Source organism: Nicotiana attenuata, unplaced genomic scaffold (genome assembly GCF_001879085.1).
Source record: "Nicotiana attenuata strain UT unplaced genomic scaffold, NIATTr2, whole genome shotgun sequence".
Classification (NCBI taxonomy): domain Eukaryota; kingdom Viridiplantae; phylum Streptophyta; class Magnoliopsida; order Solanales; family Solanaceae; genus Nicotiana; species Nicotiana attenuata.
This window is the reverse complement of record NW_017670233.1, coordinates 269,727-292,483: the sequence shown is the minus strand read 5'-3', so window position 1 is coordinate 292,483 and position 22,757 is coordinate 269,727. Positions and strand designations below refer to the sequence as shown.

At 43.5% G+C, this 22,757-nt stretch overlaps 1 protein-coding gene across 1 annotated transcript; it reads left to right on the top strand.

Annotated features, from left to right (window-relative positions):
- Positions 1–208: 208 nt before the first annotated feature.
- On the top strand, positions 209–3,916 carry LOC109236320. The gene is made up of 3 exons (XM_019402485.1): positions 209–278; positions 2,856–3,060; positions 3,340–3,916. The coding sequence occupies exons 1-3, from the start codon at positions 209–211 to the stop codon at positions 3,914–3,916; spliced, it is 852 nt and encodes a 283-aa protein (XP_019258030.1).
- Positions 3,917–22,757: the final 18,841 nt, after the last annotated feature.

Here is a 22,757-nt window from a genome sequence, read left to right as displayed (position 1 = left end):
TCGGGGATTCATTTTGGTGGGGGAAGATTAGCTTTCAGGGGAGGATCATCAGGGCCATCCCAGTCTGTTGCTCAATCTTCAGCCACTGCACCGCTATCAGGGCCAAGTCAGCAGCAATAGTGGAGTCGTTTCAGCCCACTTAGGGCAATAGGGGGCCCCACCGACAGTGTAGGTTAGGAAGGAGAGCCCAACAACAAAGAAGGCCCCCATGCAAAAGGTGTGGGAAGATGCACTGAGAGATTTGCTACATGGACTTGACCATATGCTATGGATGCGAGGTGAGGGGCCGTATTCAGAGGGAGTGTCGTGTATCCCGCTAGGGTGCGGGTAGGGGCAAAACTATCACGCCCCAAAACCGAGGGGCGCGACCAGCGCTCAACCGAGCAAGCCCGACTGAGCAAGCCTATTAGGTTTCATTCTACCCAAAATTAGTTTATGAATAATAAGGAGATGAACTCCATAAATCCTACTTTATGAGCATTACATTGACAATTTTTATCTTTGTCTTTTATTAACAATTCAACCATACTAACCAAATTATTAGAATTAATAGATACGAAGGTAACATTCTTCCAAATAACAACATATCTAGTTCAAATTTTTAATACCCGACGCCACCAACAATCTGTCTACGGAGCCTCTAAGTACAACTGAAGAGTAATATAGAAATGCCGGCAACAAGGCTCTGTTTATACCTCAAAATACAAGGTACATGATAACCAACGGTACAGGACCACGAAATGAAGTGGGGCTCACCAAGTCAGCTGAAAGGAAGATGCGTCACTAGCTGCGACCAACACTGCCTGCTATGGAACCACCTACATCCATTTAAAGACATAGCGCCCCCGGCAAAAGGGATGTTAGTGTCGTCGAATAGCACTAGTATGTATAACTAAACACCATCTCATTAGAAAGAACAACCATACAAGAATAAAGAAATTGTAAGGATCAACAAAGCTTTAAACAAACACCACATCATCAAATACAAATAAGGGATCACATAGCTTTCACACAATTTCCATAACTTTAGTTGGGGCATTTCATATTGTTGTATCATCATTCACAATACCACCGCTTTCTTGTGCGGAGTTCGATCATGACCCGATCGGCTAGGTTGCCTCATTTGAGACATGTACCACAGTCACAATTTTCATTCTCACTTTTTGGTTTCAATATTAGCATAATACCACCATGTGTGTAGCATGGCATCCGATCACGGCCCGATCGGCTAGGCCGTCTTACCAAGACGTTATTCCTTTTCCATCAATCATCTCCTTTCAATCTTCATTTCACATATATCAGTTCATAGGCACTTGGGGCCTCAATTATCACATCATACTTGGCAATAGGCCACATTTCATTATTCAAACTCTTTTCCTCCACGTTTCACATCATTTCCACATTCAACATTAACTTTGCAATTTGAGATAATAGACACATACAAGGGTAGTTAAAGTTGTAAGCATAGAGAGAATTCCACATAGTTTGGCACAACAATCTCAATTTAAACTTGACTTCATATCTAGGCATTCTAGCACATAGCTCGCATTCTTCACACATTCTCAATTCATCAAGAATAGCATATTGTGCACATTGAAACACACTTTCTGCATATAATCTTGCAACACCATTTCATCTGAAGTAACAAGTACTACATTTATAAATTTTTTGACTTACACATTGATATGGACGCCATGGAAGCTCAATTTCTAAGAAGAGGGGGCTTTAGCCATACATACCTCAAAGAGCTTTTCCTTATGTTTCTACAATCCACCGACACCTCTAGCAATTACAATATATAAGGAGATATCGGGAATCGATTATTAATTAGGAAGATTACCCATGGTGTAACTCTCTTAGGAATTTCACTAAACACATAACATGTGAAGTAGTCTACAAGGTCTGAAAATGGAAATTCCTTCCTCCCTCAACCAATTTTAACAGGAACTACCCAAATTAGTTCTTTATTATCACATACTACAACTTAGTCCCACATGCATGGCCTATTTCTAATACCCGCAACATATTTGAACACTTAACCTCTTACATGAAATCTTGGAAGAAGGACTTACCCGGATGGAGGACAATCAAGTGGTTATCTTCCTTGATTCTTGAAAACTTGAGCAAGATTTGGGTGATTATGAAGCTAGGCTCCTTCTCTCTCTTTCTCTCTCTATATGCTCTCAACTCTCTCTAAAATCAGTAGAAAAGTGACCCCAAATGAAGCCCCAAAGCCTATATATTAAAATGGGGTTGGGTTATAAAAATAGGAAAAATAAGCCTTCAAAATCAGGTCTGCGGTCGCATAATGGACCGCAAATCAAGAATGTGGGCCGCAAAATGCATCGCAGAACTGGTGCCCAAAATTGGGCTACACTTGTCCAGTTTGCGACCAGATTTGCGATCGCAGATCAATTATGCGGATCGCATAATGGTTTTGCCATCGCAGAACTAACACAGGATCGCATTTTTCCTGCCTTTGGTAATTTGATCATAACTTTGTGTAGGAAAGTCCAAATGACTAACGGTTTGAAGCGTTGGAAACTAGACTCGAAGACCCTTCATATGATAGATTGTTCATCATATAAAACCTTATATATATTTAGATATGCTCGATCAAAGTGTGGACTTGTGCAAACTTATTTGGAATTTTAGCCTATTATGAAATTTACCGATTTGACTTAGACTTAGGCCCCTCCTTGGACCCCACATTACATATTATACGACTTATACACTTATTTACCAAATACAATTGATTTCCATCATGTAAATAGCACATAAAATATTATAATTAGCCTACCTGGCACCACAAAATCCTAAATTACTTAGCGAAATTTTCCGGGGCCTTACAACAGCACATCCATCCCATCCAGCAGCTGCTGCATCTTTAGCACCCTCTCCAGCACGAGACACTCCAGCACCCGCAGAGCGAGGTGCAGCTAGGGATGGTGCGCAGAGTTCGGGAGGACCCAGCCGTTTCTATGCTATGATTGGTTGCCAGAGTGCAGAGGCTTCTCTAGATGTTGTTACAAGTATACTGACTATCCAATCTCATGATGTGTATGCTCTTAGTGATCCCGGTTCCACCTTGTCCTATGTTACCCCCTTATGTTGCTATGGAATTTGGGATAGAATCGGAATAACTTCATCAGCTTTTCTCGGTATTTATTCTGGCCGGTGAATCTATTACGGCCACACGGGTTTATAGATATTGTGTTGTCACGGTACATGGTCGGGATACCATGGCCGATCTTATTGAATTGGGGATGATTGATATTGATGTAATAATGGGGATGGATTTGCTTTATTCATGTTTGCCAAGCTCGATTGCCGAACTAGAACTATGAGACTCGAATTTCCAAATGAGCCGGTGGTCGAATGGAAGGGGGACAATGTGGTACCAAAGGGTAGGTTTATTTCTTACCTTAAGGCTGCAAAGATGATTAACAAGGGGTGTATCTATCATTTGGTCTGGGTCACGGACACCGATGCTGAGGCACCTACCCTTGAGTTTGTGCCAGTTGTCAATGAATTTTTGGATGTCTTTCTAGATGAGCTCCCTAGGATTCCACCGGATAGGGAGATTGATTTTGGTATTGATGTGATGCCAGGCACGCAACCTATATCTATTCAACCTTATATAATTGCACCGGTAGAACTGAAACATTTAAAGGATAAATTGAAGGATTTGTTAGAAAAGGGTTTCATTCGACTGAGTATGTTGCCTTGGGGTGCACTGGTTCCCTTTGTAAAAAAGAAAGATGAGTCGCTACGGATGCATATTGACTACCGCCAGCTCAACAAAGTCACGATAAAAAATAAGTACCCTCTACCAAGAATAGATGATTTGTTTGATGAATTACAGGGTGCTAGGTACTTCTCAAAAATGACTTACGGTCCGGGTATCATCAATTGAAGATAAAGGAGCAGGATATTGCGTAAACAGCTTTCAGGACCCGTTATGGGCACTTTGAATTTCTGGTGATGTCTTTCGGGCTAACAAATGCCCTGGTAGCTTTCATGGATCTTATGCATCGAGTCTTCAAGCCTTTTCTTGACTCCTCTGTAATAGTGTTCATTGACGACATTCTTATGTATTCTCGAAGACGAGAGGACCACGCTGATGACCTTAGGGCAGTTTTGAAGACTCTTCATCAGCACCAATTGTATGCGAAGTTTTTGAAATGTGAATTTTGGCTGGAATCTGTCAAGTTTTTGGGTCATGTCGTCTCCATAGAAAGAATTATGGTTGATCCTCAAAAGATTGCGCAGTGAAGAATTGGCCTAGACCCACAACTTCAATAGAGATTCACAGTTTCCTGGGTTTGGCCGGGTATTACAAGAAGTTTGGGGAGGGGTTCTCTACTCTTGCCTCTCCGTTGACTATATTGACGAAGAAAGCGGTTAAGTTCCAATGGTCCGATTCTTATGAAAGGAGCTTCCAGGAATTTAAATCAAGACTCACTACGGCGCCGGTATTGACCCTGCCATAGGGTTCAAAAGGATTTGTGGTATATTGTGATGCTTCAAGAATCGGGCTTGAGTGTGTGTTAATGCAACATGGCAAGGTTATAGCTTATGCTTCTGGGAAACTCAAGAATAATGAAAGGAACTATCCAACAAATGACCTATAACTTGCGGCAGTAGTTTTTGCATTGAAGATTTGGCGTCATTACTTATATTAGGGTCCATGTGGATGTATCTACGGACCACAAGAGCCTTCAATTTATTTTCAAACAGAAGGAACTGAATCTGAGTTAGAGAAGATGGTTGGAGTTACTCAAGGACTACAACATTGATATTCTATATCACCCGGGAAAAGCCAATGTTGTGGCGGATGCTCTTAGCCGTAAATCTATTGGAAGTTTGGCTCACTTGGAGGCGTATCTAAGGCTGTTGGCCAGGTTGGTTCACTAGTTGGCTAGTTTGGGCTGAATCATCACTTGTGGCGGAGGTCAAATAAAAGCAACACAAAGATCCACTGTTGGTAGAACTGAAGTAGGGGATTCATAAACACAAGACCACAACTTTTTCTCTTGGCATGGATGATGGTGCACTATGGTACCAAGGGCGACTATGTGTTCCAGATATTGATGGTCTTCTGGAAAGAATCATGGTGGAAGCTCACACTTTGAGGTATTTAGTGCACCCAGGTTCTACAAAAATATATCATGATCTCAAGGAAGTCTATTGGTGGAATGGCATGAAGAGGAATGTGGCGGACTTTGTGGCAAAATGTCGAAATTGTAAGCAAGTGAAGGTCGAGCATCATAGGCTCGGTAGGTTGGCACAGTATATAGAAATTCCAATGTGTAAATGGGAAATGATTAATGTGGACTTTGTGGTAGGACTACCGTGCACTCCGCGCAATAAGTCAATTTGGGTTATTGTAGACCGACTCATGAAATTAGCACATTTCTTTCCAGTCAAATCTACCGACGCAACAGAACAATATGCTCAGTTGTATATCAAGGAAATAGTCTGGATTCATGGCACTCTAGTTTCCATCATTTTACGATCGAGGGACTCAGTTCATAGCTATATTTTAGAAGAAATATTATCAAGGTTTGGGTATGCAGGTAAATCTTAGCAAAACCTTCCATCCACAAACCGACTGGCAAGCAGAGCCGACTATTTAGACGCTTGAGGACATGTTGCGTGCTTGTGTTCTTGATTTCAAAGGTAGCTGGGATGATCATTTTCCACTCATCGCGTTTTCTTATAACAACAGCTTCCACGCTAGTATTCAAATGGCACCATTTGAGGCATTATATGGTAGGAGATATAGATCTCCCATTGGGTGGTTCGAGATTGGGGAAGCTGAGTTGATAGGACCAAACCTCGTGCATCAAGCTACGGAAAAGGATAAGATCATTAAGGAGCGGTTGAAAACCGCTCAGAGTCGCCAAAAGTCCTATTCGGATGTTCGTCGCAGAGATTTGGTGTTCGAAGAAGATGAATGGGTATGCCTAAAGGTCTCCCCTAAGAAGGGTATAATATAGTTCAGAAAGAAAGGGGAATTATGTCCGAAGTATGTCGGGCCGTACAGAATCATTCAGAGGATTGGTCAGGTGGCGTACAAGCTTGAGCTACCACCTGAGATGTCATTAGTGCACCCGGTGTTTCATGTGTCTATGCTGAAGAAAGTAATCGAGATCGGTCCGCTATTGTGCCGATTGAGACTATCGGGTATTAAAATGTTATGACTTCAAGTCGTGTTTCAAGTGAAGGCTATTATGCCAAATTGTGTAAGAAATCTAAATGTGCTTAAGACTCTTAATTGCTCATAGGTGTACTAAAAGTGGTGATTAGAGATTATTTGTTGTCGATAATCTATAAAGATGCTTGAAAGTGAAAGTAGTGAGTTTGGGATATAAAGTGTGGACACCGTGGCAAGAATGAAAGTTATACTTGTGGCCAATAGCGCCAATGAAATGAAATGATGTGTGAAATATTATGAAATGAGCCTTGATTCAACTATTTCAAATTGATTCTGAAAATAGAATTGTCCAAAAGCTTATGTACTCAAGTTGTTTACCGTGGAAATGGTAATTACAATTAAATTTTATTATGGGATTCTAAAAATATGTGATATGCCAGTTGTTAAGCAGTTGATGCTATGTATGTGTGACTTAGAAACGAAATAAGAGTTAGGGATAAGGTGATGGTCAAACCGATAGGTTAACACTCGGGGCCTCGAGCTCGCCGATTCCGGGGTCTCGAGGTCGATTTCGGGGCTCGATTGTGAGCTATCGAAGGTAATCAAAGTATGACTAACAATTAGGATAAAATCAAAGAAGTCTCTTTATGGCCAATGATAAGCAATAAATGATGAACAATAATGAAGATTGTAAATGAAAGCAAAAATATCAAGAGAATATGTAAGAGATAACAGAGAATGTTATTTTATATTTCTTGTGAAGCAGCTGAAGCAACAGATGCCCTACAAAATGACGAGGACTTCCCCTTATATAGGAGGGAAATCCCAACATAGTACAAAATACATTAATTACATAGATATGGGGATGGGGCGACTAAGCGACGCCTTGATTTGGGTTTAGAGTAGCCCGCTAGATTGTGTCAGTCCTAGTCGTGTACCTTGGGAACTCCCCATTTCTACCATTACTATGATCATTACTATACTGAGGTCGAGCGTCGAGGTCCCTCGAGGGAAGGTACTCGGCTGTGACCTCGAGCCTTCGAGGTGATCTTACGAAGTGCCTTAATGACGAGGAATTGGACCCTCCGATTTTTTACCGTATACAGATAGTTCCCGCGTTTCTTAGAGAGGAGTGATAAGAAATGATTTTGACATCCAACTCTTTGGACTTCCCGTGATGACGTCATATCGATGATATCATCTTATGATGTAAGCCTTTACGATAACCGGGATGTCCCATGGACTTGTCGTTTCAACATCATTCAATGCGCTGCCGATTCCCATTCTTCAAAGCGACAATATCATCATCGATTTGATTTTCAATAACGCATTGATTGCGTCTGCCGATCGGTCTTTCAAAGGCATTGATGGCATCGTTGGCCATATTATCAGCCCTTATAAATGGCGGTCTTCCGGCACTATCTCTCTGTCCAAGTGCCTTTTCAACCTCTTATCATCACTTTCTCCCTACTGTTCTCCTCCGTTGCTACCCACTATGTTTGGGGTCTATGGCCTTAATGTTATATGGCGACATTCTCATCGGCCATGGCATGGCCTTTTGCCTGGGCTTTCCCTTGCCGAGCGAGACTACATTTTCTTGTTGCTATTGTTACTGTTACTGAGGTTGTTACTACTGTTGTCGTTGGTTTGAGGTGATGAGATAGAGGGGCCGACTTATTTCGACTTAGGGAGACGTTTTGACCCTTACACCGCTGCTCGGGAGAGCGTTCGGACTATACACTGCTGCTCACTCTCCTACCCTGGCCTGGTGCGGCACTTCATCCCCTGGGTTTTCCAAGGGATAAAATGGCACGACCAGCTCTTAAACTTGCATGGCACTATGTCCCAGAAGGTGGACTTGGAGCGGCCGTGCAAGTAGGGTTGGTGCCCGCCGAATCATCAACCTTTGGCTTCGGCGGGCTATGTCTCTTTTTTTTGCTTCTTCCGACTCACTTTCATCTTCTTCCTCTCCTCATTTTCCTCTTTTTCATCTTCTCCCTCGGAGATATTACTCTGGAGGACCGAGATGAGACTCCAGAGGAGGTGGCGGTCGAAGACATTGCCGCCGAGGATGCGAGGAGATGACGCTCGAAGATACGGCTGCCGAGGAAGCACCACTGAGAGTAGGCTAGGCTCTAGGCTTTTACTATACGTGTACCTTTTCGCTTCTTTGTTTCTGTGTATGGACCATTTGCCGGCTTCTGTAATCATATGTAAGGACCCCTCGTGGGCTTCTGTAATTAAGTGTTTTATGAATACAATGACGTTTTCCCAAGTTTATCTTCGATGCCTGCTATATTTTCTTTCATTTGCACTTATGAAGACTCTGAGTGCGTGACCCTATCGGCCACTGCCAATATCGAACCCAGATGCGGGCAATTTTTTTGACCTTTGATTGATTAATACGGCTTCTTGCGGAATCCTTTGCGGTCCCTTGTATCGAGATTGTGTTGGGCCGATAAACCCGGGTCGTCGGGACCTTTACTTCGAGTTGAAAGAAAGTACTGTCTTGAGCCTTGAGATCGTGATTTATCATTTAGACCTCGTGATAATCATCGAGGGGAAGTTTGCTCGGGGGTCCGAGGATAGGGACTGCCTTTAAGATTTCGAGGGCACTCTTCGAGCGGGGTTCGTTCAAACCTGAGCAACCCAGAAACTTGCTTTGAACTTAGTGTAAATAGCCCTAAGGCGTTGTAGATAGATCACGAATGAGGTTTTACCCGAATTTAGAGGGTATCCCGTGATCAAGCCCATATGGGTGAAGCTTAAATGATTGTTTCCTTGGAGCCTAACTCCCTTTTGCCGTAAGTTCTCAAAGTCGGGCACCACTTCGAAGCTTGTGATAGTGTCATCAGCTTCCTGGAGCTTGACTTCTTTTTGATGGAGGTCCTCGAGGTTGGGTACCACCTCCAGACTTGCGGTGATGTCGTTCGCTCCTTAGGGCCTAACTTCTTCTTGATGAAGGTCCTCGAGGTTGGATACCACCTCGGGACTTGCAGTGATGTCGTTGGCTCCTTAGCTCCTAAGTTCTTTTTGATGGAGGTCCTCGAGGTTGGGTACCACCTCGGGACTTGCGGTGATGCCGTTGGCTCCTTAGAGCCTAACTTCTTTTCGGTGGAGGTCCTCGAGGTCGGGTACCACCTCGGGACTTGCGGTGATGCCGTCGGCTCCTTAGAGCCTAATTTCTTTTTGGTGGAGGTCCTCGAGGTCGGGTACCACCTCGAGATTAGAAATGATTACGTTGGCTCTTTGAGGTAGGCAGACCACCGTCTTTTTTTCCATATATATTTATAGGGTTGTGTTTTCTCTTCTGGAGATCCCACCCTTCTAAGTAGTTACCCTTCTTTTCCAGCATTAAGCCTTTTATCATTTTAGTATCGGCGTACTCGCACCGACTCCTTGCTTTAGTTCTCTGAGTTTGATGTCGCCATGTTATATCGGGGTCCGTCGGGTAGAGAGGGGAGAGCTCCGCCTCCGGTATTCGGGACCAACTAGAGCGTACCTTGAAGATTACTTCTTTGATAGGAGAAGAGCATCTTGGGTTAGTGAGAAAAGACTGTGGCTGGGGGGAGAAAGTAGTGTTACAGATAGTTTCCCCGGATGTGGGATCATGGATCGTGTCGATGGATTCTTGAATGTGTACACGTATCCTTTCATACTAGGCCCCCTTAATAGGATTGTACTTGACTTATGTTTAAAGTATTGAGTTACCTTGGCGCAGATCCACCCGTCATTTTGGCGAATAGTGCTGATGATGAGATTTTTTGCGGAGAAGGCGGGTCTTGATTTCACGCTCAGTCATCCTATTAGGCTGTATCGGCCCTTTCACCATCGAGGTTTTCTAACCTTGTGATGTTGGTCGACCACGACCTTTGTTGTCGACGATGAGAAGAAAGGAGATCGGGAATTGATGAGTCGATTCATCCGAGTTCGGACCGCTGACGTTATCCCCGTGGAGTTTACGCCATTCCTTGAGGAATGGAATTATGCACGTATGTGGTACATTCCATGCCTTCTAAGTTTTGTTTATGGCGGAAGCTGGTTTCATAACCGTGTCTTCTTTTCTTTTTTTGCAGCGGTTTCATGGGCGCCGGGCGACGTTCCAGATCTGCCGGGTTGGGTTCAGAAGTTGGCGACCCACTCGACTTGTGATGAGCGCAAGTGGCGAGCTACGTCCCAGGGCAGATGGGAAGCAAAACATCGCGGTGCGTGTTGTGCTATTTTTTCCTTTCCCTTCCTTCATTTGGAGAGGCATTTTCCTTTCCGTATATTAATCTTGTCGTTGTAGGCATCGGAGAGCCTTCCGAAGTGAGGCCGCGCTCCTTTGGAGAGGGGGAAATTTTGCTAGCTTCCGGGCTAAAGAACGATAACAATAAGCGAGAGATGCCTTTGCATGGCGACGATGTTAAAAGTGAGGCGAACCTGGACTGGGGGCCCGGAGTGGAAGCATCGATAGAGCCGACTGCACCCGTGGTTTCTGTTTTGGAAAGGCGGTTTCTCCTCTGCTGTCGTCCTCTTTTTATGCCGGAGATACTCGAGGGGTGCTCGAATCCCGGAGTCATGTGTGCTGAGCGACCGTGCCTCAATTGGGGTCGACTTATTCGGAGCCGGGGAAGCCTGGCTAGCAGATGTGTGCTCGACCTTCGAGGAAGTCCAGCGGCTTCATTATGCGGTATGTTTTGGCACAAGTTTTCCAAGTTTCGTGCCCTTCTTTTCTTATCATGTTTTCTTTTTGCAGGCTTTTGATAAGCTTAAGTACGAGCTGCTTTGCCGGGAGGTCAGGCTTTGGAAAGCTTTGGACGAGGAGAAATCTCTTAGGCGCCTTTGCAAAGAAAAGGAAAACAAGTTGGCATGTTTACAGTATGAGGCGAGTCGGAGCTTGAATTATGAGAGCTATTTGAAGGAGCAGGTAGTTTTTGTTCTGTCTGAGCGTGTGCTCTTTCTTGTAGCTCCCGAGGCTAGTGTTCTGTTTATTTAAGTTGCAGAAAAAGGCGGAGGACCTGGAGTACCTTCGGAACAAAGTTGGCCGAACCAAGCGCGAATATGATGAGTTGAAGGCTCAGGCGGGCACTCAGACTTTAACGGAGGAGGGTGCTCTAGGCAAAGTCTCTGCTCTTGAGGCTCAACTTCACTTAGCTTGTAACAATGCTTTAGTTCAAACAGATATGATCACGAAGCTCAAGTCCGAGCTTCGAAGGTCAGAGCTGAGATCGTTGATGCCCGGGCTGAAGTCGTGATGAGCCGAACTAAGGCTGACCACAAGATGGCAATCTATTTGAAGGACGCTGCCGATGCTCAAGCTGAGTTGCGAAAGGCCCTCGATCGCGAAGGCTGGATCAAGGAATATGCTCGTTGCAAGTCTCGAAGAAAGACTCTCGAGGAGATCCGTGCTAGGGATTTTGTCCTCTCGGAAGAGTTGGTGCGAGCGAGGGCGGACGAGCATGATGCTTGGTTACTTCTGTCTGACATCGAAGGAAGCAAAGACGAGGCCGGCAGGTCGTAGCCCTCAATTGGGGGGGGGGGGTAGATTTTGCCATCTGTGTGTAGCATTTTCAAAACATGTTTTGTAAATGGAGATTGCATTTTTTCTTATATGTGTATAAAGAAAACCTTGTTGCTTTACTTCTTCTGTATCCCCTTCTATCTCGAATTTGGTCGAGTGAAATGGTCGTTTCAGTCGATAGGAATCCTTGGGTTCGCGATATGGCCTTGAGGCTCATCGGGTTGGCCCGTAGGTTTTTATGTACTCGGCTGGTGCGAGCCTATAGTATAAGCTAGCGTTTGAGCTCTTATGCTCTTTAAACATATTTTGATCAATAGTTTTGGGTTTAGCCTCTAAGTCGGGTTTTGTATCGAGCTCATTTGACCCTCAAGTTTTTGTATTTGCATGGGCTGGCGATAATGGCTCTTATGCCTCGGTCGAAGTGACCTTTTAGTGTAAGCTGGCAACATTGGCTCTTATGCCTCGGGTCGAAGTGACCTCTTAGTGTAAGTTGGCGACAATGGCTCTTTTGCCTCGGGTCGAAGTGACCTTTTAGTTTAAGATGGCGACAATGGCTCTTATGCCTTGGGTCGATGTGACCTTATATTGTAAGCTGGTGTTTGAGCTCTTAGGCTTTTTGCCATGGGGCATTTTCAGTTAACGGTTTTGGGTTCAGTCTCCGAATCGGCTTTCCACTCGAGCTCATTCGACCCTCAAGTTTTGTATTGGTGCGGGCTGGCGACAATGGCTCTTACGCCTTGGGTCGAAGCAACCTTTCATGTGGGCTGGCAATAATGGCTCTTACGCCTTGGGTCGAAACGACCTTTTTACTGTCTTTATTTTTCCCTCGTTAAGGTTTTTTTGAAATAATGTTTGCCTGACTCTTCGACGGCTCGGGAAGAACCTCGATTACGAGTCATTTTGTGGCGATGATCGAGCACCTCGGGAGGTTTGGCTCGAGGGTTGAGTATCTCGAAGCCTGTGATTTGGAGATGACATGATCGAAGCTCTTTTGCCTATATCGAGGGTAGCCTGTTTAACCGGTTCTTTTCGAAGTAGATTCGAAGTAATTGAAGGCATGTGACTTTTGTAGCGACGGTCGGGCGTCCCCGAGTCGCGTTAGTTTGGCTGGTTCAACCATATGACCGTAGTTATTGTGCTTGGCCGGAGCCATTTTTGGTCCCGTGTGAAGTAGTTTGGGCATCTATATCGAGGGTATGACTTTTAGGGGTCTTACAAGTTCGATATATAGCCTAAACTTTGAGATCAGGTTTATGCCTTTAGCAAGGTCTTACAAAATTTTCATGCCTTTGAGGTCTTACAGTTTTTAGATACTTAGTACAAGTATGGTTCATGCCTTGCTTGAGGTCTTACAGATATTGCCACTTGGTGCAAGTGTGGTTCATGCCTTGCTTGAGGTCTTACAGATGTTGTTGTTTCCTTTCGTAGGTCTTAGGAGACCGAGCCTGCCCGCTTGGGGTCGTATGGCTTCGGGTTTTTAATGGATGGTGGTTGGCGACAGTCCCCGAGTTATCGAGGATCTTTCGGCTCGGGAGCCATTGCAATGGAGATGACGATTTGACAGCAGTTCCCAAGCTTATCAAGGATTTCTCAGCTCGGGAGCCATTACTTGCAAAATTGGTGCTGCCTCGTTCGAGGGCTTACGATTCAGGAGTCTCCGACCCGGAGTTCATGTGGCATTGAGTTTTCGACGCCAGTTCCCCAGTGTTCGAGGCGTTTTTGGCTTTGGATCCATTTCGTGATTTTGATGTTGCCTCGTTGAGGGCTTATGTGTTTGGAGCTCCGACCCGGGGGTTGCATTGTTTTGAGTTGTCGATGCCAGTCCCCGAGTGTTCGGGACGTTTTTGACGGAGGAGCCACTATTCTAAAAATACCGAGGTTCTATTAAAGCGTGATATGCTTTGATGAAAAGTATTATTCAATCACTTGGTACAGGTATACATGCCTTTGCTGTTAGGAGCTTTGTTGTTCTATGCGGACATGGTTTGCTTGATCGTTTGGTCCGATACATTATTTTCCTATCGGAACCCTGTTTGGCATGTCTTAGCTTCTCCGAGAAGGTGATCTTCCGGGGGGATGCCCCCCAGTATTCGAGGTTGATTCCAAAAGCCTTGAATACTTGTTGAGTTTTCTTTAGGTAGCATATAGGTGTTGCCTCGTTAAAAACCTTGCTGGTAAAACCCTTTTTGGGATGAAAACTCGGCCGAAGGAAAAGAGTGCAACGCATGCTTTTGAAACCTAAGGCCTTCGAGTTGGAGAGTGCTTTGGCCGTTTTGATCAAATACCTGCACTTAGGTCAGCGTAGAATGTAATTGAAAAAGAAAAGAGACGGTCATACCTTAGTGTGGAGCGCGCCGGCGATGTTTCGACCGTTTGTTATGAGGACGCGGTATGGTCCTTTGCTTCGTTTTGGTTCGGACTTAGCCGAGGGCGGCATGCTATCGCTATTTACTGTTTGATTATCCTTTGGCTCTTCCAAGGGTGGATGCACTGGTGTTTGTGTTACATCGTGCACCGTGAACATTTCCCTTGCTGCATGCTGTTCCCCGTAGACAGTTTTAATCCCATCCTTTTTCGGAAATTTCATCATTTGGCGGAGGGTGGATGGTACTGATCTCATGCAGTGTATCCACGGCCTCCCGAACAAGGCGTTGTACCTCATGTCTCCTTCAACGATATGGAATTTGAAATTTTGGGTTTCACCGGCCACGTTGACTGGGAGGGTGATTTTCTCCTTTCGTTGTTTCACCTTCCATGTTAAATCCGTTTAGGAATCGAGTGGCGGGCACGATTTGGTCAAGCAGTCCGAGCTGCTCTATTACCCTCGACCTGATAATGTTGGCCGAGCTACCTGGATCCACGAGTACACGTTTTATTTGAAATGTATTTACGAGGAAAGATATTACCAGTGCGTCGTTGTGAGGTTGAGACAAGGCCTCAGTGTCCTCTTTGCTGAATGTGAGGGCATCTTTGGATATGTACCCCCGGGTTCGCTTTTCTCTGGTAATGGATATTTTTGTCCTTCTCATCACGATTTCCTGTGGAGCATCGATGCCTCCCAGGATCATGTGGATAACATGTTGCGGATCATTCGTTTTGTTCTTCTTGGCCACCTCTCTTTCCCGTAACTGATTTTTGGCCCGATCACTTAAGAATTCTCGGAGGTGACCTTTGTTGAGTAGTCTGGCTACTTCTTCTCGGAGCTGGTGGCAATCCTCGATCCTGTGACCGTGTGTGTTGTGAATATCACACATTATGTTATGAATCCTTTGCGAAGGATCCGATTGCACAGGCCTTGGCCATTTGGCATCTCTGATTTTGCTGACGGCGAACAAGATGTCTGCTATATCGATGTTGAAGTTGTATTCTGACATACGAGGTGCCTCTGTTGGCCCCGTGTGCCTATCAAACCCGGTTCTGTTGACGATTCCCCGAGTATTCTGTCCTCGGTCCATCATTCGATCATTGCGGGGTACGTTGCTCCTATCTTCGATGTATGGCTGGTACCTTTCTTTGTTTGGTTTGCTCTTTTGCAAGAAGCCTGCTTGGATATACTGAGCCCGAGGGGCCCCCCAGCTAGACGTCCTCGACCCTGATTTTCGACTGGTATCGATTATGCACATCCGACCAAGTCACGGCCGGGTACTCGACCAGGTTCTGCTTTAGCTATTTTGAAGCCGCCGAGCTTTGTTCGTTCAAACCTTGAGTGAAGGCCTGTACCTCCTAGTCATCGGAGACCGGCGGTAGTTCCATTCGTTCCATTTGGAAGCGAGATACGAACTCTTGCAGAATATCATTATCTCTCTGTTTATCTTGAAGATGTCGGATTTCTTTGTTGCTACTTTGATGGCACCAGCATGTGCCTTAATGAAAGAATCCACTAATATGGCAAATGAATCTATCGAGTTTTGGGCCAGGTTATGATACCACATCGTTGCCCCTTTAGAGAACGTTTACCCGAACTTTTTCAGCAGGACGGACTCGATCTCGTTGTCCCTTAGGTCGTTGCCTTTTATAGCACAAGTGTTGGCAGTGACGTGCTCGTTGGGGTCCAACATTCCGTTATACTTTGGGAGGTCTGGCATTCTTAATTTCTTTGGATTGGGTTTCGGGGCCGCTTCTTGTGGTAACGGCTTCTGTACGGACTTCTTTGAGTCCATACTTTTCAAGATCGGGGGTGCTCCTGGAATTTGGTCGACCCTAGAGTTGTAAGTCTTGACCTTCTTATCCTTGGCTTAAATCATTTTCTCGCCCGATTCGATCCTTCCAGTGAGGTCCTCGAGCATCTTTACGATGACAGGATCGGCCATCGACCCATTATTACTCGACCTCTCCGGTACCTGTTCGGCCGGGGGAGCTGTCCCCAGTGCTTCTATGCTAGGAGTTTTCTGGTGGTTTTGTAGTTGAGCAATAGCCAACTGTTGTGCCTGCAACATTTCAAAAATAACATTAAGGCTAACCTCCCGTTCTTCCCGGGCTGGGGTTTTCTGGACTTCTTGTTGGTTGCCTTGGTGTATGCTCCTGTTAGTGTGGGAGCTTATTTCGACGTGTTGAGCGTCGCACGAGACTTCGTCCACCAGAATTGGTCATGTTGCGTTCTCAAGGTTTTGTGCTGGCTCACCAACACCTGCAACGACCACACTATTCTCTCTGTGGTTCTCAAGGTTATTGTTTACTGAATCAGACATTCCAACCTGAAATCAAAGATCTTTGGACAAGAAAAAACGTGAAAGATAACTTGCGTTGTGTAATGGAACCAGCAAGAAAATAATCACTATTATTTTTAGCCCCACGGTGGGCGCCAAACTATTTTCCGTGGAAATGGTTATTACAATTAAATTTGATTAAGGGATTCTAAATTATGTGATCTATTTTTATGCCTGTTGTTAAGCAGTTGATGCTATGTATGAGAGACTTAGAAACGAAATAAGAGTTAGGGATAAGGTGATGGACAAACCAATAGGTTAACACTCAGGGGCTCGAGCTCTCCGATTCTGGGTCATCGATGTCAATTCTGGGGCTCGACTGTGAGCTATCGAAGCTAATCGAAGTATGACTAACATGTCACGCCCCAAAACTGAGGGGCACGACCGGGCTCAACCGAGCAAGCCCTACTGAGCAAGCCCATTAGGTTTCATTCTACCCAAAACTAATTCATGATACAGGACCTCGAAATGAAGTGGGGCTCACCAAGTCCGCTGAAAGGAAGATGCATCACTAGCTGCGACCAACACTGCCTGCTATGGAAAAACCTACATCATTTAAAGATGTAGCGCCCCTGGCAAAAGGGACGTTAGTGCCGTCGAATAGCACTAGTATGTATAACTAAACACCGTCTCATTAGAAAGAACAACCATACAAGAACAATGAAATCATAAGGATTCAACAGAAGCTTTAAACAATCACTACATCATCAAATAAAAGGAATCACATAGCTTTCACATAATTTCCATAGCTTTAGTTTGGGGCATTTAATATTGTTCATCATCATCCACAATACCATCGCTTTCATGAGCGGAGTCCGATCACGACCCGATCGTCTAGGTTGCCTCATTTGAGACATGTACCTCAATCACAATTTCATTCTCACTTTTCGGAATTCAATATCAGCACAATACCACCATGTGTGCGGCATGGCGTCCGATCACGACCCGATCAGCTAGGCCGCCTTACCAAGGCGTTGTTCCTTTCTCATTAATCATCTATTTTCAATCTTTATTTCACATAAATAGATTCATAGGCACTTAGGGCCACAATTATAACATCATACTTGGAACTAGGCCATATTTCATAACTCACATTCCACATCACTTTCAGTTTCAACATCAAACTTGCAATTTAAGATAATGGGCACATACAAGAGCAATTCAAGTTATAAGCATAGACAGGAATTCTCATGATTCGGCATAATAATCACAATTTAAACTTGACTTGAAATCTAGACAATTTAGCATATAGTTCACATTCTTCACATATCCCCAATTTACCAAGAACAGCACATCGAAATATTGTGAATTCATGTAAATATTGTGCCTTTAACGTTGTTGGTTAAGACGTCCGATATGATTGTGCAAGTAAATGGCAATAAACCAAGTTGTGATTGCGAATGTGTTATGTGGTAAGAACTGTGGAATAAATGATGGAAAGGAATCGAGATTAGTGAAAATTGAGATAACTGTGGTAACATCCTTTGTGGCTAGTTGTGAAAAATCATTGTTGTGATTTAAATGGTACAACGGGCTATTGAAAAAGATGGAAATGGCATTGATAGTCATATAAACCCTGTGTGAGTTGTGTTGTTGTTCCTTGAGATGTGTTGTCGTTGTTATTGGGATTTGTTGTTGTTGTTCCTGAAACTTGTTGTTGTTCTCCTTGTAAATTGTCATTGCTGTGGTATTGTTTGTGAATTGTGATTGCTCGGTGGGATCGGGTTGCGCGCCGCAACACGAAGTAATAAGGTGTGGGTTGTGGTGATAAGGCCGAGGTAATAAGGGTGGCCGAGGTAATAAGGGTGGAAAGTGATCGAAATCACTATTGAAATGAAATTATGAACAAATTGTGAAATTATTGATGTGGAAATGTGGAAGGGGAAAACAGGAGAGATTGTAAACTTGTTTGGCTTGATTGTTCCTTCTTTGTGTATTTGATTGCTTTTTCTATTACGATTACATACTTGCTTATAATTGTGAAATTATTGATGTGGAAGTGTGGAAGAGGAAGCAGGAGAGATTGTATACTTGTTCGGCTTAGTTGTTCCCTCTTTGTTGATTTGATTGTCGTTCTTATTACTGCTACAATACTTGTTTATGGTTCGAGATTACTTGGAGCAAGATTTGTTCAAACATACCAGTACAATTCAAATGTACTGACGTCCCTTTTGCCGGGGGCGCTACATTCGTGTTATGATTGTAGGTGGATCCGTAGCAGGTACTCCACTCCACCGATCGTAGCTCCCCTTCGTCCTCCATCAGCTTTTTGGTGAGCCCCTTTCCTCTAGGGGCCCTGCGTGGCTCAGGCCGCTTGTTTCCGGAGTTTTATTTTGATTTTTTTGTGAAAGGCATAGCCGGAGCCTTGTTACCGGCAAATACTATATTATCCTGTTGTACTTTTAGAGGCTCCATGGACAGTAGATGTGGGTTAAGAACTTGTGTAAATCTATGTTCATGTGTTGGGCAAAGAATTTGTAATTTCATTAACTATTATGTACGTATATATGTGTTGCAAAAAGGTGTTCTAAGTTAATTATATGGCTAATTCTTGGAATATTGAGTAAGGAAAACATGGGGTAACACGTGGCTTAGGAAAGGCACCCAGGTCCGCTTGACTGGGGCTACCCGGTCGGGAGCCGGTCATGTCCCTCGAATTTGGGGCGTGACAATAATACCATTGCACCCAAGAGTCATACCTCAATAATCCCATCTTATACTCAAAACTCGAAATTAAAGTCTAGTGTATAGAACCTTACCTCTTAGATGAAGATCTTGTGATTGGTTTCCTTGATTCATGAAGATTGAATGGTTAGAATGTTAGGCTCCCTCCTTCTCTATCTAAAATTCTCTTAACTCTCTCTAAAATCATCAGAATATCGCCCCAAATGAAACCCCAAAGCCTATATATTAAAATGGGGTCGGGTCATGAAAATAGGAAGATTAACCCTCTGAATTCGGGTCTGCGGTCGCATAATGGACCGCATAATGGTTATGCTGGCCGCAGACGCGTCACAAAAGCCGATGCCCAGAACTGGGCTACACTGGTCCAGTTTGCGACCAGATTTGCGATCGCAGATCGATTATGCGGACCGCATAATGGTTTTGCAATCGCAGAACTGACACTGGATCGCATTTTTCCAGCCTTTGGTAATTTGATCGTAACTTTGTGTAGAAATGTCCAAATGGCAAACAGTTTAAAGAGTTGGAAACTAGACTCGAATACCTTTCATATGATAGGTTGTTCATCACATAAAACCTTATACATATTTAGATATGCTCGTTCAAAGTATGGACTTGTGCAAACTCATTTGGAATTTTAGCCCATTAAGAAGTTTTCTAACGTGACTTAGGCTTAGGCCTCCAATTAGACTCCAAATTACTTATTATATGACTTATACACTTATTTACCAAATCCAATTGATGCCCATCACGTTAATAGCGCATAAAACATTATAATTAGCCTACAGGACCATGAAATCCTAATTTACTTAGCGAAATTTTCCGGGGCCTTACATTCTCCCCCGCTTAGGATCATTCGTCCTCGAATGAGAGGTAGAGCCCGCCCCAAACACCTAACATAACATATCTCTTTTCTAACCTACCTCAAGTCCCTAAATTTTGGCTAACTCCCAAATTTTTCAGAAATTTCCGCAGAGTCTCCTTTGTAACTAGGACTATCCACCTGCCAGAGAACCACAAAAACACATCCACAACTTGACAAAGCACCACAAGGTATATATCAATAACACGAACCTCAGCATTACAAGCACTATATTATCACGATGATACCTGGACATGGACTGCACATTTTTAAATCATAACACCTAGAAGGTACCTTTCAAAGCAAAATCAACTTCTATACAATCAAGAGAAAATATTTTATTTCCACAACACTCTCGGCCTTCAATGTGGCCTCTTATACCTACAAACTTCGCCAGAACACATTCACGGAAGCAATCACGACCCCCAAACTTACCTGACAAGTATGACAAGTAGACACTCTTCATAGGCCAACTATCCATTACCTCCACCTTCAGTAATTTCTACCGAAATGATGCACAAGGGATTTCCAACTACATTCTTAGACATAGACATATGAAAACACAGAATACATGGAGAACAACGATGGGGAAATATCATACTCATAGCACGGTCTAATGTGAACTACACTTATTTCACCTTCATTGTCAATTCATGTAACATCTTCAGGAGGAAAAAAATATTGGGAACAACATGTTCGCCCTCCTAAAATCTAAATCTCTACTCAAACACCCACGCTAAACCTTTGATGACCTTCAACGATTACTCTGGGATGTGCTATCATAAACTGGCCATAAAATTACCTATCGAATATATGTGAACACACGAGGAAGATCCCCATTTGACATGTTTGGACCATCAATACCTATAAATTTAATGCAATGAGGAACAATAGAGTTCAAGATTGGGATGGAGTTATCCAGGAATTCATTAATGCGCTGAGCAGATTACTTTCTGAGGTTATATGCTAAGGGACATGAAAATTACTACTAACAATGTTGTCAGGGTTAATCATTGTGACGACATTAATTATTAGACAAATGAGGCATACGGGTAATTAGTACATTGGCAATAGGAATCATTAAGGATGAATATTCAACTACGTGACCCAGTCGTCTCCTATAGTGTAGGGAAAATCAATTTATCAAGAATGAGAATACTCTGGCACCTTGAATGCGATATGGGTTTCAAAATACATGAAGTTGAATTACACTCCTAACGTTAGCTGACACAAGGAATCTATGCCACAAGCCCATGAGGATGAAAAGGAAGTTAAACACTTATGAGATTATCATATTTCAAACAGCTTAACCCTTCCTGATAAATAATCCTACATAAGAGAACTAAAGGCACGACAACTTATCTTCCAAATCAATAGCTCATGATATGTTCCGAAATCTGAAGGCATCTAATCTCAACCTTTTACGAGTAAAACCACATAGCTAGGGCATCTGAATATTGGGACGAAATCATGTATTGGTTAAAGGGGTTCTAATGGTTAACATGATGCTCCGGGGAGAAAGACAAATGACATTCCTATCCACCCAGGAAGGTGGAATACCAAGGGTAGCAAAACTCCCCTCACATGACAATGACATAGTCAATTATTCTAGAAGTCGAGTGAGCAGAAGGCCACACAACCCATCCAATCCGACCCATTTAAGACTTTTGAAAAGGGGACGCACTTTTGTTTGAAATCATGGCAATATAAGCTTGAACTTAGGGGAAATCATTACTTTTGGAACCCATGAGGTAAGCCCACGTAGCCCTAGAAAATCTTTAACTATGGCGAGAAAGTACTTAAAACCATTACGAGTTGGTATAGAATAAGGCCTCAAAGTGCCCACATGGATAAGTTTGAAAGAATGAGACGTCTTAATGCATTTATCGGGGAATAGTAACCTATGTTATCTAGTCACAGGGACAAGCAGAGTAGATAAATGAGAAGAAAGTGAGAGAGCCTATGGAAGTAACCTTTACATTGCAACCACTAGGAAGGGTGGTAATGTAAAGGGATTACGAGAAGCTAAATTTCTGACATAAGATCTCTGTATGTAGTCACGTGATGTATGGCTCCAAAATTCAAAAATCCAATTATGTTTAGCAACTCTAATTCATAATGAAGCACTACAACACACTTCTACACAACCAGCTATTACAAACCACATTGGGAGATACTATCAGACTTGACAGAGAGAAAGGCTTTGACATATGAATGTGTTACTAGGTGTATTGCTCCTTGGTCAACCCTAAACCAAAAGGCGAGAGTTAGACTGATAAGCAGATCGTTGGACTAGCACATGTGTAGATAATCCATTATCTAAAGGAGATCATTCAATCTCAGCAATTGCGGCATGTTATCAACCCTTGATGAACTTGAAGTGAGGTGGGAACCCAATGAGATAGTATAAAATAATCATGGAGGTTTGTAGATGTTCTTAATGAGTTCTCCATGGATTTTAAATTGAGAAATACCCAGATGCTAATGAAAGACAGAAAACAGGAGAAACAGGCGTTGTGCTACGATAACCTCCAAAGGTGCGCTTGATCTTGACGGAGAGCCTAGTAAGGATCCTTACGAGAAAGGAAGTGTTACAATGACTCAACGAAGGATATGTTCTCTCATGGTTATCGAACAAGTGTGGGAAAACTAGCACAATGAATTCACTAACTAAGGAACACAATTATCATATGTTGTGGAGGTGTAAAGAGAAAATAAACATTTGTTATGAGCTGGACATGCTTCTGCTATATTAACTACCAACAGCAATACACGACCACGCCACGGGCAACCACGATACTAGGAACAAAGAGAGCTACTTACTGCGGGATGTTCCAAGTGGAC